The following is a 13,257-nucleotide window of genomic DNA, read 5'->3' as shown; positions in this document are numbered from 1 at the left end:
CAAATATTCATTTTAATGTTGAAAATATCTATATCGGCCCTAAAGCCGAAATACTGATGAGAGCAAACGATAATTCTAGTATAAATGTTTTTGAAATTAAATCTAATTGTTTGAATTATTATATAAGTCTTTGTAAAGCTATTAAGAAACAGTTGGATTTTGATGACTTAGTGCTTAATGAATTGCAAAAACTTAACCCTAAATATGTAATTTAAGAATTCTTTCAGCAAAGTCTTTGTTAGGTGACTATAGCACACATCAATGTCAACCTTCACCAAATTTATTAAAAAAATATTCGAAAACTTAATGAAATAAAAAATATAGTAATTTACTGAGTTTTGCAGTACAATTTTATTTTTTTCTTAAAGAATTCAAAAATCCTAATAAATGCGCTAGTATGTACCTAATCAAAAATATATAAGTTTTTAAAAATAATACTAATACATATGTTTTAAAAAAAATGTAAAACATTTTAAAAGCCTTGTCAAAACTTGTTCCTTTAATTTAATTTTAAATTGTAAGCTTTATACATAAGGTATTTGTTTTAAAATTGAAACATAATGTACCTACTTAATTTAACTAAAAAACTGAATTCTTGTTGCATTTTTTTTAATCTTTTATTATATAATAAAAAAAATGTATACAAATTTCCTGTTTTATTTGGTTTACTGCCCCGTACTGCTATATTTTTCTGAAAGTACTGCAGGATCAAAAAGTGAAACGACAGCCCTGTTGCCAACACCTTTAATAAGAACAACTAATTTTGTTCTTATTTTGACCAACAAAAACTTTTGTTAATTGTACTACTTGTTTCATTTTTAATGAACCGTTATGAAAAATATTTTCTCCTGTGGTCTATTTAAAAGTAAATACACAAGATATTAAATTTTAGAAAAAATATAACATGATTTGTTAAAGTTATTATTTTTGAATGGCGTAAAGATGAAGGTATTTTTAGTTGCTAATGTTTTGGGCAACACTGTAAATATAATAAAAGGGTAAATTGTAATTTTAATCGTTGCTTTTAAATATATTTTTGTTTTCATAATGCACCGTTAATCATAGTTCAATTTTCAACAAGTAAGGTTCACATCACCACCCTACAAAAAAATCCTCAGCAAACAGTGTCACATTCAGCAATCATTCTAAGTTTGACGAGGAATTCACAAAAAAAGGAGTTTCCTTAGAAGTGACTTCCTCTTACTGCAGTAAACTTTTTTTCTTAAATTAAATTGTTTTTATTTATTCTTTTTTGTGAAACTCTAAATACTAAGTACATTTAAATATTTTAAGTTCTTGCACACATTTTTACTATTTTTTAGCATTGGCAATCTCTGCTCTAGTCAATTGCATTTTAAGTATTAAATGCTGTCTTTCCAATTCCTGGAATTGTTTTTTATGATCTAATTCTTGTTGAAATACTTTCGTTTGGGCTATCTCCTTTTTGATTTCTTGTTGAAGGAGTTGTTTTTGTAAATTTACAATTTCTAATTTTGCATCTTTTAACGCTTCTTCGACAAACCTTTGTTTTTTAAGTTTATCTGTGAAAATAGAAATGTAAATATTATGATTTTTATAATTGTATGGTAAAAAAATAGTTTCGAAAAATGTCTCAAACATTCAAAACTCTAATTAACAAGGATTTACTTCAAATGTATTAAAATTTAATCGTTTTAAGATACCCTTTTGAAGAAGTTCAGAAAAGTCGGATAAATACTGATATTTCGAAATCATTGTGAAATAAAATTTTCACTATCCAGCTGTTCTTTTACACGTAAGACACTATCAATAAGGTATCCGAACCGGATACCCTATCAGTTTGAGATTGAACGCAGCCGTTCAGTGCTTACACTTTACTTTTTTGAGATGACTCATTTTGACAGAACATAAATTTATGATGAGTTCCAAATGTGAACACCATAAAAACAACTACAATGACATTGCCACAAATTGGTTCCTAATCTTACTTACTTTTATTTTTGATTACTGGACCTTTCCTTGAATAATTTCCAAATCTTGAATGAAGTTTAATTGTATTTTTTGTAGGTTTTGGTAACGGACTTTTTGGTGATGCAGAAAAACAAACTTCTGGAACTATATTTTAAAATTTTAACGTAAAACCTTTTAGATATTTCAAAACTAAAGTATACCTTCAAGGTTTTCAGATGTAAGATTTTGAAATGGTTTTTCTTCGAATTCTTCATATTCTTCATACTGGATTTCATTATTTCCGAGATCTTCGTCTATGGCAGACTTATCTTCATTAGGTTCGGGTAGGGGGATTAAATTTTTGACATCTGAAATGATTGTGTCTGTTAAAAAAAAAACAGTTATTACAAACAAATTTTTATGAACTCAAGAAAAGTTTTTGATTCTGTATTCAAAAATTTTCTTAAAAAAATCGATAAGCTAATTTATTTTGATGTACTAAGACTTGAGACGATTACAATAGCGCTTGAACGTTAAACCCTGTGTGCCACCAAAAGTAAAGTTCCATACCATAAAAGTTTAATGATTATGGTCAATTCACATTCACTTGAATCTGCACCGCATACTTTTAAGAAAATACATATACTTATACACTTTCAAGCCACACAAATATTACCCGTGTTATGTTGGAAAATCTATATATAGTATAGAAGGATTTTACACGAATAACAAAAACAATATCCATAGTATGAATAACACCGATAAAAGTTGGAGGAGAATCTTACTATGGATGGGTTTTTTGAAATTTATACGAGTCTCAAATGGATCTTATGTGATTTCGTTTTCAAATGTTGGTACAATTGATATTGCATTTGTATCTCGATGGCTGTGTTCGTTGAGTAGTTGTGCATTTGGAATTATGTATATGTTTTCCATTGGGGAAACAAATCAATCTGTTATTGTTGATGTTATTAAGGTTTGTTAATGAAAATAGACTAACTGGGCTTATTTTGCAACAGAAAATAATAGGAAAGATAATTAAGCTTTTCACCAAAGATCTTTCTTAGTTTAGATTAAATAAATCTTTTTGGTGTTTCCACCGAACAAGAAGATTTAAAAATAAATAAGTTTGGCAGAACTTTCTCTAATGCAAATGGTGTTCCGATGTTTCTTATCAAGTGCAATTTAGTTTGATTCGTCTTAAACAATGAAGAACTGAATAGTTCAGCACCATATAAGAATATGCTAACTACTCCATGTCCAATTTTTTTTGTAATTTGATTTAAACAAAACTATATTTTTTGCACACAAACATGCTATTTGAAACAGACCATAATGCATTATCTGTTAAACCAACTCCTCTACAGAGGTTTTTCTTCTCAAATTTTGACTCGACTCCGATGTCTAACGGGAATCGAGTCAAATCAAGCTCATTTCAATTCGATCCAGATATATAGAGAATTAAGGAGATCTTTAAGCTCGCTTCAACACCACATGTTTATGTAGTCTACGAACAAACCCCCTCCTTGAAGCAATTGTTAATTGAACTTTTTTTATGGAATATCAATTTCCAGTTGTTTTCTTACCATTTCTTCTTGAAAATTGTCCATTTTATTAGTTTTCGTTAGTTTTTTTGCTAAGTTAATTTAAACATTTGATTTTCACAATACTTTAGTCTATTTGTGTGTTTTTTTATTATTATTCTGACAGATCTTCTTTCAGTTGTACCAAAAGGGTTTAACTAAAGGACGTTCTTATCCATCTACCTTCCCAAAATCATCATCCATTCCCACATAAACAAGGCACACCAGCCTACGTTTATGTCACCAACTTCTATCCCACCTCCCACGTTGGTTGTAATGCCTTAAAAGCTAGCAGCGGTCCTATCACCTATGCTCCTTTTCACTTTAGGTAACCTAGCTGAATTACTGTTACCGAATCCTAATCTTTTCCTTACACATCAGAATGATGAATTAACATCAACTGACTCCTCACCCTTTCTCTTCCTCCCCAACCACCTCTCATCTTTATTGGGCTGGATCTAAGGTGTTAAACGACCCGTGCCGATGATCAGACTGGCTGGGGGCCCAATTCAAAAATAGCCCAGTCTCTAACGGAGTATCCGGATACCTGGCGACCTCCGGATTAACTAGCCTTATCTGTACATGCGATTCTCTGTGCAGATGGACCTTTTTTCTTCCAATCTCGTGGGACCAAAATAAACAAATTCAACAGCAAAAATAAAATAACAAATGATACCGGTATCATTTCAGGACCGGGCGGTAGCTTGGTGTCAAAGCCTGCTGTCGTATCTCTTGCGGCCAACACAGAGAAGAGAGTAGTGGCTAACCATGGACCCTCCCTAATAAAGGTAGGTTGGCTTTAAGGCCATGTCAAACTCATGGTTTGTGGCGACCAGAGGTTTTGTGACCTATACAAGCTTGCTGTCAGCCGGTTAGGTGAAGTTTGGCCAGGTGCGAAGCTCGAGGTTGTCGCTGTGGAAGACATTCCTAGCAGACTTAGAGCCCGCATTTGGATACCGATCAAACCTGCTGGTATCGAGGACATTCTTGGAGGATGAGTCAATCCATTTTTACACCGATCGATGGGTCAAAAACAAAAGAAGGGGTTGGTGGAGGTGTGTACTCTGAACGACTGAAATTAAATTTCTCATTCCGCCCTGACCAATCATTGTAACGTGTTCCAGGTGGAACTTTTGGCGATAAAAGAAGTCTTGTCTTGGCTCAAAGAAACGTGAACATCTGATATCCGTATTTTCTCTGATAGCCAGGCCGCTATTAAATCTCTAGATTCTGTCTCTACAAACTCTATAACAGTCCATAACTGTCGATCATCTCTAATAGAGATGGCGCAACAGTTTAATAGTCACCTTTGCTGGGTGTCGGGCCATAGAGAATTTCCAGGTAACTGTAAGGCAGATGAACTCCCCAGGAACGGTACAGTACAGCTCATGCTACCACGTTTGGCAAGTACTGGCATACCAATCGCTACTTGTAAACTGCTGCTAATGCAAACGTTCAAGGTGCTTGCTCTCTTCAAGCAGATCGCATGTAAGCTCGTAAATAGGTGTCATAACCGGACACTGTCTAATAGGAAAGCCCGCCACGAGACTAGGCGTATTCTCAAATGACTTTTGCAGAAGCTGTATGGACGAGGAAGAGGAAGAAACAGTTCTTTATTCTTCTCTGCACATGCCCTGCTCAAGCTCGAAAACGCAAGAATTACCTAGGAGAATTCTTCTTTAACGAACTAAACAATCTAAATCATATCGGTTTCATCAGCCTCTCACGTTTCGTAAGGGACTCAAGCTGGTTCCATTGAGCTTAGGAGGAAGCCTCAAGATTCATGTGGTATCACAATGGGCCATTAAACTGGCCTAAGTGTGTCTGTTTCCATCTTGAACAGCCACTATAACCTAACTTAACCTGGACCAATTTTTAAATACAAAATTCTGGCTACTGCGGATCGTTTTGTTGGCAATTTCTCTGTACTGTATTATACATGGAATATCAAAAAAACGCCCTTATTTTCAACACTTTTGACAATCTTGATAGTTTATCATCTGTTGAAAATGCAGTCTAAGTAAAATCATATTCATGAAATGTCATTGGCGATTTATTTTAATCGAAATCAAAATTTGACAGATTTGAATATTGTTCAAAACAAGAACATATAAAATAAAATGAAATAAATTTTAGTATTTATCAATTTAAATAAATACATATTTTAAATAAAAAAGCTTTGTTTTCGAACTCGCGTCACAATTCCAAAAGTGGAATTGTCAAACCTTCCATTTCACACTCTTGCTATGTCAAAAGCATTCGAATGTGGAACGTTTGTTTGTACAACAATGTGGTAGCGGCACTGATGATTATTTTCTTATAACATACATTTGTTTTACAAATTGCTTTTTACCAGTCAAAAACTGTGTCATTTACATTTGACGTTTCCATAATATTTACGAGTAACTAATGTATTATTTTTTGTTCAACGAAAATTATTATCGATTCCAAGCTTAACGTACAAAAATAACCAACTATTTTTATGGGGAAGTTTCTCTACATACCACTTTGACTATGATCCGAATCAGGTGAACTATCTGGAACCGATGGAACTATCATTTCCTTAATCCTTTTTTCCAAATCCGTAAATTTGTGTGTAGTATTTATGTTTTTGCCACAATAACTTCCCAAATTATAACGTTCATACTGAATAATTCGCTCTTTTTTCCTAGTATCTCTTTTAAGAGAATCAAATTTTAATCGAAGACATTTTGCATCACGATAAACTTCTCCACTTGTATTTAGATTATTGAAATCTGTTTCAATTGTTTTCCATGTGAATTCCTTTTCTTGCCATGTTATTGCATCACATTTTTTCGACTCTACAATATTTATTTTTGACTCTATCAGAGAAATTAACAATTCAGTTTCTGGAATAGTAAAATTAACACTGCGAACACGTTTCTTCATTTTGTTATATAACTTTTCAATATTTGTTTGCGTATTTTTTTAAACTCCACTCAAAAGTACTTTAAACAAAACATACTAATATGACGGCACTGTTCCAATGAGCCTACCTGACAGATAACATTAATTTCAATCGTTCTGAAAGATACCACACGCAAAACCTCTACCACATGAATATGTTATGATTTAAAAATAATAATTTTAGCGGAAAATACGTATTTATCTGGTGATTAATTCTATTTTTATGTTGCTTAAGGTACAAACTTGAACTATATTTTAATCAAAAACACGTTGTATAGCAACAATAATCAATACAGAAAAACAAACAAAGCTGCAACAAAAAAAGTCTAGACTGAAACTGATTTTCTATACACAAGTCACAACACTTAAACATGTTTATCTGTCAGATAAGTATTAGCATGGAATGGGATAGAATGGCAAATATTAATATAGGAATGAAACAGAAAAACTTGATTTGTGGATGTGGATTGTGGACTGTAGACTATTAAATAAAGGTTCACTCACATCATTGTGTGCAACTAAATTTTGTTTTTGTTCTTTTGTAAACATGCGTCCACATACAAATGTGACGGTGCCGGTAGACGTTGTTGGATTGTATGCAATCCAGATAAATATTATTATACACAGGAATGATGTGCGTATTTTTGTTTACTGTTTTAAATTGAGTGAGGGAAGTATGTAGAGACAGGGTGGTTGCGTTTTGATTGTTGTGATTGTTTATTTATTAATTGGATGTGATTTAACTTTTATTTCGTTTTTTACAAAAATTGTTGTTATTAATTTAGTATTATTGTATACAGTTGTGTTTATAAAAATAGCAGTGCTGTTCACATTTTATTAGATTGTCAATTATTTAAGTAATGGAAATTCTTACAAAAAAAATTACGTTGTAATTTGCATCTAAGGGTGTTTCGTTTTCATATTAGAGACTTTTAGCATGAAGTTATACTCTACTTCTCCCGGTGAACACACATTATTTCAAGCTCTATGGATATAAAGTGTTCATAAAAATAGCAGTGCTTTTCATTTTATAGATAAAAAGTGTTAAAAATTCAATTTTTTTATTTTTCGGTAAGTAAATATTTCACTATTTACAGTTTTAAGTATTTGTAACATACTAGCATACAAAAAATTAATAAATATTAGCTCAAAAATTAACAATGGTACGGTTAAGACTTTGCACCGAAGAAATTCGAAAACGTATTCGAAAACTGCGTTTCGAGGAAAAAACCTACCAAAATATTCAAGACATCCTAGGCTGCTGAGCAAAAATGGTCAGTAACGCCTTAAAATAGCAAAATAAACCGAAAACGCGAGGCCCAAAAGGGATGACTACTAAAAGACCTGACAGACAAATTGTTCAATTAGCAAAACAGAACCCTTCCATAGGCTCTAGGAAAATACAAAATTTAGTTCAACTGTCTGTTAGCGCTGTCACAGTACGAAGACGTCGTTGGAAGCGAAGTTACCAGCCCGAAGTCCACGCAAGGTAACATTCTTGGCGAAAAGGCATGTGGCAAAGAGAATGGAGTTTGCCAAAGTGCAGAGAGAACAGGCAAAAGAGTTCCAGGCAGAAAGGGTTCCAAGGGTCGTCGAGAATATGTGAGAAGACCCCAAAATGCAGCAAACGATTTACGGTACACTATAAAAACAGAGAAGCATGGTGGGGGAAAATTTATGATATGGGTTTGTTTCTCATACTACGGGGTCGGGCCTATTTATCCCATCGGGGGTATAATTGATGCAACCGAGTATGTGAAAATTATCGAGGAGGTTATGTTACCTTATGTTGAAGAGGAAATGCCGTTGGTTTGGGTAAACCAACAAGACTACGACCCAAAGCGAACGTCAAAAAATGCGAAATCATGGTTTGCGCAGATGAAGTTATCCGTTATGGAGTGGCCCGCTCAATCCCCCGACCTTAACCCCTTCGAAAATTTGTGGAGGGATGTTAAGAACGCAGTTCATAAATTAAAACCCTAGAATTCGAAACATATGTGGAAAGCAGTGTGTGATTCTGGGAACGCAATACCAATCTAGATGTGTCAGGTTTTAGTGGACTCGATGTCACGTAGAAGCGAAGCAGTCATAAAAAACAATGGTTATTCAACAAAGTACTAATTGTAAGCTAACATTATTTGTATACTTTTATAAAAATTATTACAGATTTTCTTACTCCATAAGTAATAAATCCAGTACTTTGTCATGCACTGCTATTTTTGTGAAGAGCCATATAATTAAAAAACGGTTTTTACTGTGACAAAGCTAACGGTAAAAAATACTTATTTTCTGTTTTTATGAATAAAATATTTTAGTTTGTTATTAGAAGTTTAAAGATATTATAACGTTGATATTGAAGGACTTTTTGTTTTATTTGGAGAGCACTGCTTTTTTTATGAACACAACTGTATATTATTATAGTATAGTATATAGGGCTCAAAATATATGGTTGCAAATTTCACAATTTGTTTTATGGTAAAAAAAAATTGCAAGATATAATGATGACCTTTAGTTTACACTGTTGCAAAATTTGTATATACATAAGTAAACTTTGACAGGACAGCGCACAGAATTCTATACATTTTTAGAATTATTACTTAGTAGTAAATACCTTACAGAAACCATCAATTCGGGAACGTTTTTCTAAGTTTGATAAAATCAGCAAAAACAAAACAAAGCACATAATTTAAGTCTTGTTTAATAACATGGGTAAATTTTGTATCTATATTAAATAAGCAATGATGAAAACAATACATACAAAATCTTCTACAATTAAAATACGTCAAATCATGTCCGGGTACTTTCCCGAAATGACCGTTCACAGATGACGATTTCAAATAAGCGCGCCCTTTGATTATACGGCGGCCATCTTAAATGCGATCTGACTTTGTCAGTAAGAAATATTTGAGGTTACTTTGTTATTTTGCGTCATAAAAAATAATTTCATCAATAATTAAATGTAATAAATACGTTCACGAATTGACAGACTATTGATGTATGCTCTACGAATAATGAATTGAAAGGTAACTACCATTTAGATATAATTTATTTGACGTTAAACACTAGGACAGTCGGCGTTGTTATTCTTCTCTTCCTTGATTGACGTTTGACACCGAATGGCTGCATTCACTTGAAATTATTTTTGATCGATTATCGATGTGTTCACTGAAATGACTTGACCATTACGGGACAAACTTTTTTTTTCATGTAGCTAAAAATATAAAATCTTTTAGTATCCTTTGTAAAAATAGATTTTGTATAAAAAATACGGTGTATTAAGTAATGACAGGGGTTAGATAATTAAATAATATTTTGGACTTGTTCTTGAAGATTGTACATTGTACACGTTCCCGAAATGATTTTCTAAGCGTGTACATTGATTTCATTTAAAATTCACCTTATTAATAAATCATATTGTTTGATGGACCCACAAAACAGGTTAGTTTTAGTATTTTATTCATTTTTTGTTTCAATTAAGACAAAATTTAAGGCATTAAATTTCTAGCAAAGCCAATTCTGCACCTTGGTGATTTTGGGCCAGACCATTACAAAATGAATAGTTTAGATTCAGAAGCGTTCGTGTAATTTTTTTTAAAAAGGGTAATTTGAGATTCTTTCTGGAATGAGAAGATACCAATTAATATGTTTTTTTTTTTAAGACAAAGAAGAACTGTAGTTCTTATTTATCAAATTTATATCAGACGCAAAAAGGTCCTCACAGAAATAATTATAATCACCCAAAGTTTGTACATTTCCTCATCAACCATCGAAATGAAGTTGTAAAAAGTATTTCTACATTCTTCTTTGTTTTTTGCACTAGATTCATTGCTAAATTATGTGCTGTGGCAAGAGCATGGCAATTTCTAAAAGGAGAATATCCAGGGATGGGTTCGAAATCTTGTATAGATCATAATACTGTATCTCAAAATTCTGTATTTCAAAATATTGTGTGTACAAAATACTGTATGATCAATATACTGTAGCTCAAAATTCAGTATCTTAAAGTTCTGTATTTCAACATGCTCTAAATAGGTTGACAATAAAAATCGTTTGGATAATGTAAAAAAGTGCGCATTTTTGGAAGCTTAAGAGCGGAATTTTGCAAAAATACAGTATTTTTAGACTATATATTTTACTCATACACCATTTTAAGAAGAAGAATTTTGAGATACAGTATGCATGCTACGTGGCAGCCGGAAGATTCCTTTGAAAAAGTATCTTTGAATAACTTCCATATCCTCTTGAAATTGTTATCCATACATTTGATTCCCATAACAAAGCAACTGTTCACGGTAGGCTCAAAACCCTTAAATTTCGATGTAGCCTCCACGAAGCTTCTTGGAAAAAAATGTGACCACATCGAGTTAATAGCTGATTTGGCTAATACCAGTTACTCTTTAATATGATTTTTGATGTTCAAATTATGAGTGATAGTAAGATCAAGATATTTATACTCTCTAACAACTTCAATAGTGGTCCCATTTCGTACATTATTACCTGAACGGTTTTGAGGTTTAAAAAACACATTTTTAAATTTAGAAGATCCCACGAATCGCAATATTGTTTAAGTTTATTTATCTGAAGCTGCAATGGCACTGGGTTATCAGAGAACACCACTAAGTCATCATAGAGCAAAATATTCAAAGATAAATCACCATAGTTGACGCCTCCCAGTAATTAATTTTCAATATCATTGATAAAAAGAGCGAACATCAGCGGAAGGATTTTGACATAAATATACCATTTTAAAACATTGCAGACGTGTGTAATAAAAGTTCTTCATAAATCCGAATAAATTTGGAAATGAACATTTGAATTCTATATGCATCTTTTTTTGTTTTCATAATATTTGAGTCCTAAGTTAATTTTTTGTAAACAAAAATGTTAGTTTAATGTTGTTAAAAATTATCAAAAAAGTTATTTTTCGTTACATACAATTATTTTGGGGGTAACATCATTTTGTCTTAGTTTTTTGATTTAGAAAAAAGTTGTTAATTGTTCTTTTTTCAAAATTATTCTATCCATTTTGCGATTTCAAAAGTATACGGCCGGAATTCGACATCTATCAAACCATTTTTGTTTCACTTGAAAGTCTGACATTAATTATTTATTTATTTTCATCAATATGAGATTTAAAAATCTCAATTAGACTACTAGTTAAAAAATAGGCTGGGATGCGACCCACACTGATAACTTTCAATTCCATCTGTCGATTTGTCTTGCTTAAAAGTTTGTCCATATGTACTCGTATTAATTTTAACCAAATTTGCGTACTATTTTTTGTAGATTTAATTTTTTATGAAAAAACGGACTGTTGGATTTTTATATAAAAATCACTGAATATCGAAAACAATATTTTATGTGAATAAAATAAGTTTGAAACCAATATTTTTAATTTTTGAAAAGCTATTTGAGTAGAAAGTAAATTTTTACCAAGTTTTATTATTATTTTTCTTAGAGTTTTAATTTTTGTAAAAAAAACTGTCAATTCGATTTTTCTCAAAATTTTACTGAATGTTGACAACAATATATTTCGAAAGATAAAAGTAAATTAAAGATAATATCTCAAAGTTTTGAAAAGATATTTGAGACGAAAATCAATTTTTACCAACTATTGTTAAATTTTGTTTCGGTTTTTAATTTTTTGTAAAAAAACTGTCAAGTCGATTTTTTTCAAAATTTTATCGAATGTTAAAAACAATATTTCTTATAAGATAAAATTAGTTTGAAGCCAATATTTCAAATGTTTGAAAAGATATTTAAGTCGAAAATCATTTTTTACCAACTTTTGTTAATTTTTTGTAAAAAAACTGTCCATTCGATTTTTTTCTAAATTTTACTGAATGTTGACAACAATAGTTTTTGAAAGATAAAAGTTAATTAAAGCCAATATATCAAAGTTTTGAAAAGATATTTGAATCAATATTCAATTTTTACCAACTTTGAATAATGTTTTTTCTTTAAGATTTTTATTTTTTATAAAAAAAACTGTCAATTCGATTTTTCTCAAAGTTTTATCATATGTCAAAAACATTATTTTTCGTTGCACGAAGTTGTTTTGGAGATGGAATCATATTTAAGTCGTACAATTTTGGAGGTGACAAATTTTTTTTCATTTTTTTTGATTTATAAAAAAACCGTTGAATGGATTTTTTTCAAAAAATATACTTCTTTGATATCACGTTACAATATATTATATATAAAATTTAATTCAAGTCTCTAGCGTTTTTGGTTCGTAAGATATTTAGGGTTGACCAAAATGTTCAACTTTTTTTCAAACTGCTATGGTAAAAAAAAAACAACCCACGCAATTTTCTTGAGAGCCCTTTCTGCATCTTTCTGCCTTATTATCTGTATAACAAAATTTATTTGAAATCGATATCTCTTCTGGTTCTTGAGATATGATCGACGAAAAAACGTCGTGAACGTACGGACGTACGAACGTACGTACACACGCACGCACAAACATCTTTCTAAAAATCTTTTATTTCGACTCTAGGGACCTTGAAACGTCGAGAAGTGTCAAAATTTTCAATTTGACAAATCGGACCCATTACAATAACCTCCTATGGTAAGTTAACAAGCAATTATCTTAAACACATTAATGACATTCTAAAGGGCTACATACGACTCAAAAACCCCACAATAACCTCCACCACTGCTTAAGTTTATTTAAGTAAGCATAATGTATATAGATACAACAAGAAACTGGTAAGACAACTCCGAGCATACTTAGACTGACTGACAACGCTTTTTGCTGTACGCTGTTGCCGCTGTCGTGCGTTCGTTCATTCGTTGTTGTTAATTCAAAATCTAC

General features: G+C 31.6%; 1 protein-coding gene across 2 annotated transcripts; it reads right to left on the bottom strand.

The window, feature by feature from the left end:
* Nucleotides 1-1,222: 1,222 nt before the first annotated feature.
* LOC129946918 (uncharacterized) lies at nucleotides 1,223-6,666 on the bottom strand. 2 transcript variants are annotated; one of them, XM_056057297.1, is made up of 4 exons: nucleotides 6,017-6,666; nucleotides 2,151-2,312; nucleotides 1,972-2,094; nucleotides 1,223-1,541 (listed from the first exon to the last, which is right to left on the bottom strand). In XM_056057297.1, exons 1-4 carry the CDS (start codon nucleotides 6,420-6,422, stop codon nucleotides 1,312-1,314), a joined length of 921 nt encoding a protein of 306 aa, XP_055913272.1. In that variant the 5' UTR covers nucleotides 6,423-6,666; the 3' UTR covers nucleotides 1,223-1,311. The 2 variants fall into 2 exon arrangements, with proteins under 2 accessions (XP_055913272.1, XP_055913274.1); XM_056057299.1 differs by having other exon boundaries at nucleotides 2,151-2,297.
* Nucleotides 6,667-13,257: the final 6,591 nt, after the last annotated feature.

The sequence above is a fragment of the Eupeodes corollae genome, chromosome 2 (genome assembly GCF_945859685.1).
Source record: "Eupeodes corollae chromosome 2, idEupCoro1.1, whole genome shotgun sequence".
Taxonomy (NCBI): domain Eukaryota; kingdom Metazoa; phylum Arthropoda; class Insecta; order Diptera; family Syrphidae; genus Eupeodes; species Eupeodes corollae.
This window is presented reverse-complemented; position numbering and strand designations above follow the sequence as displayed.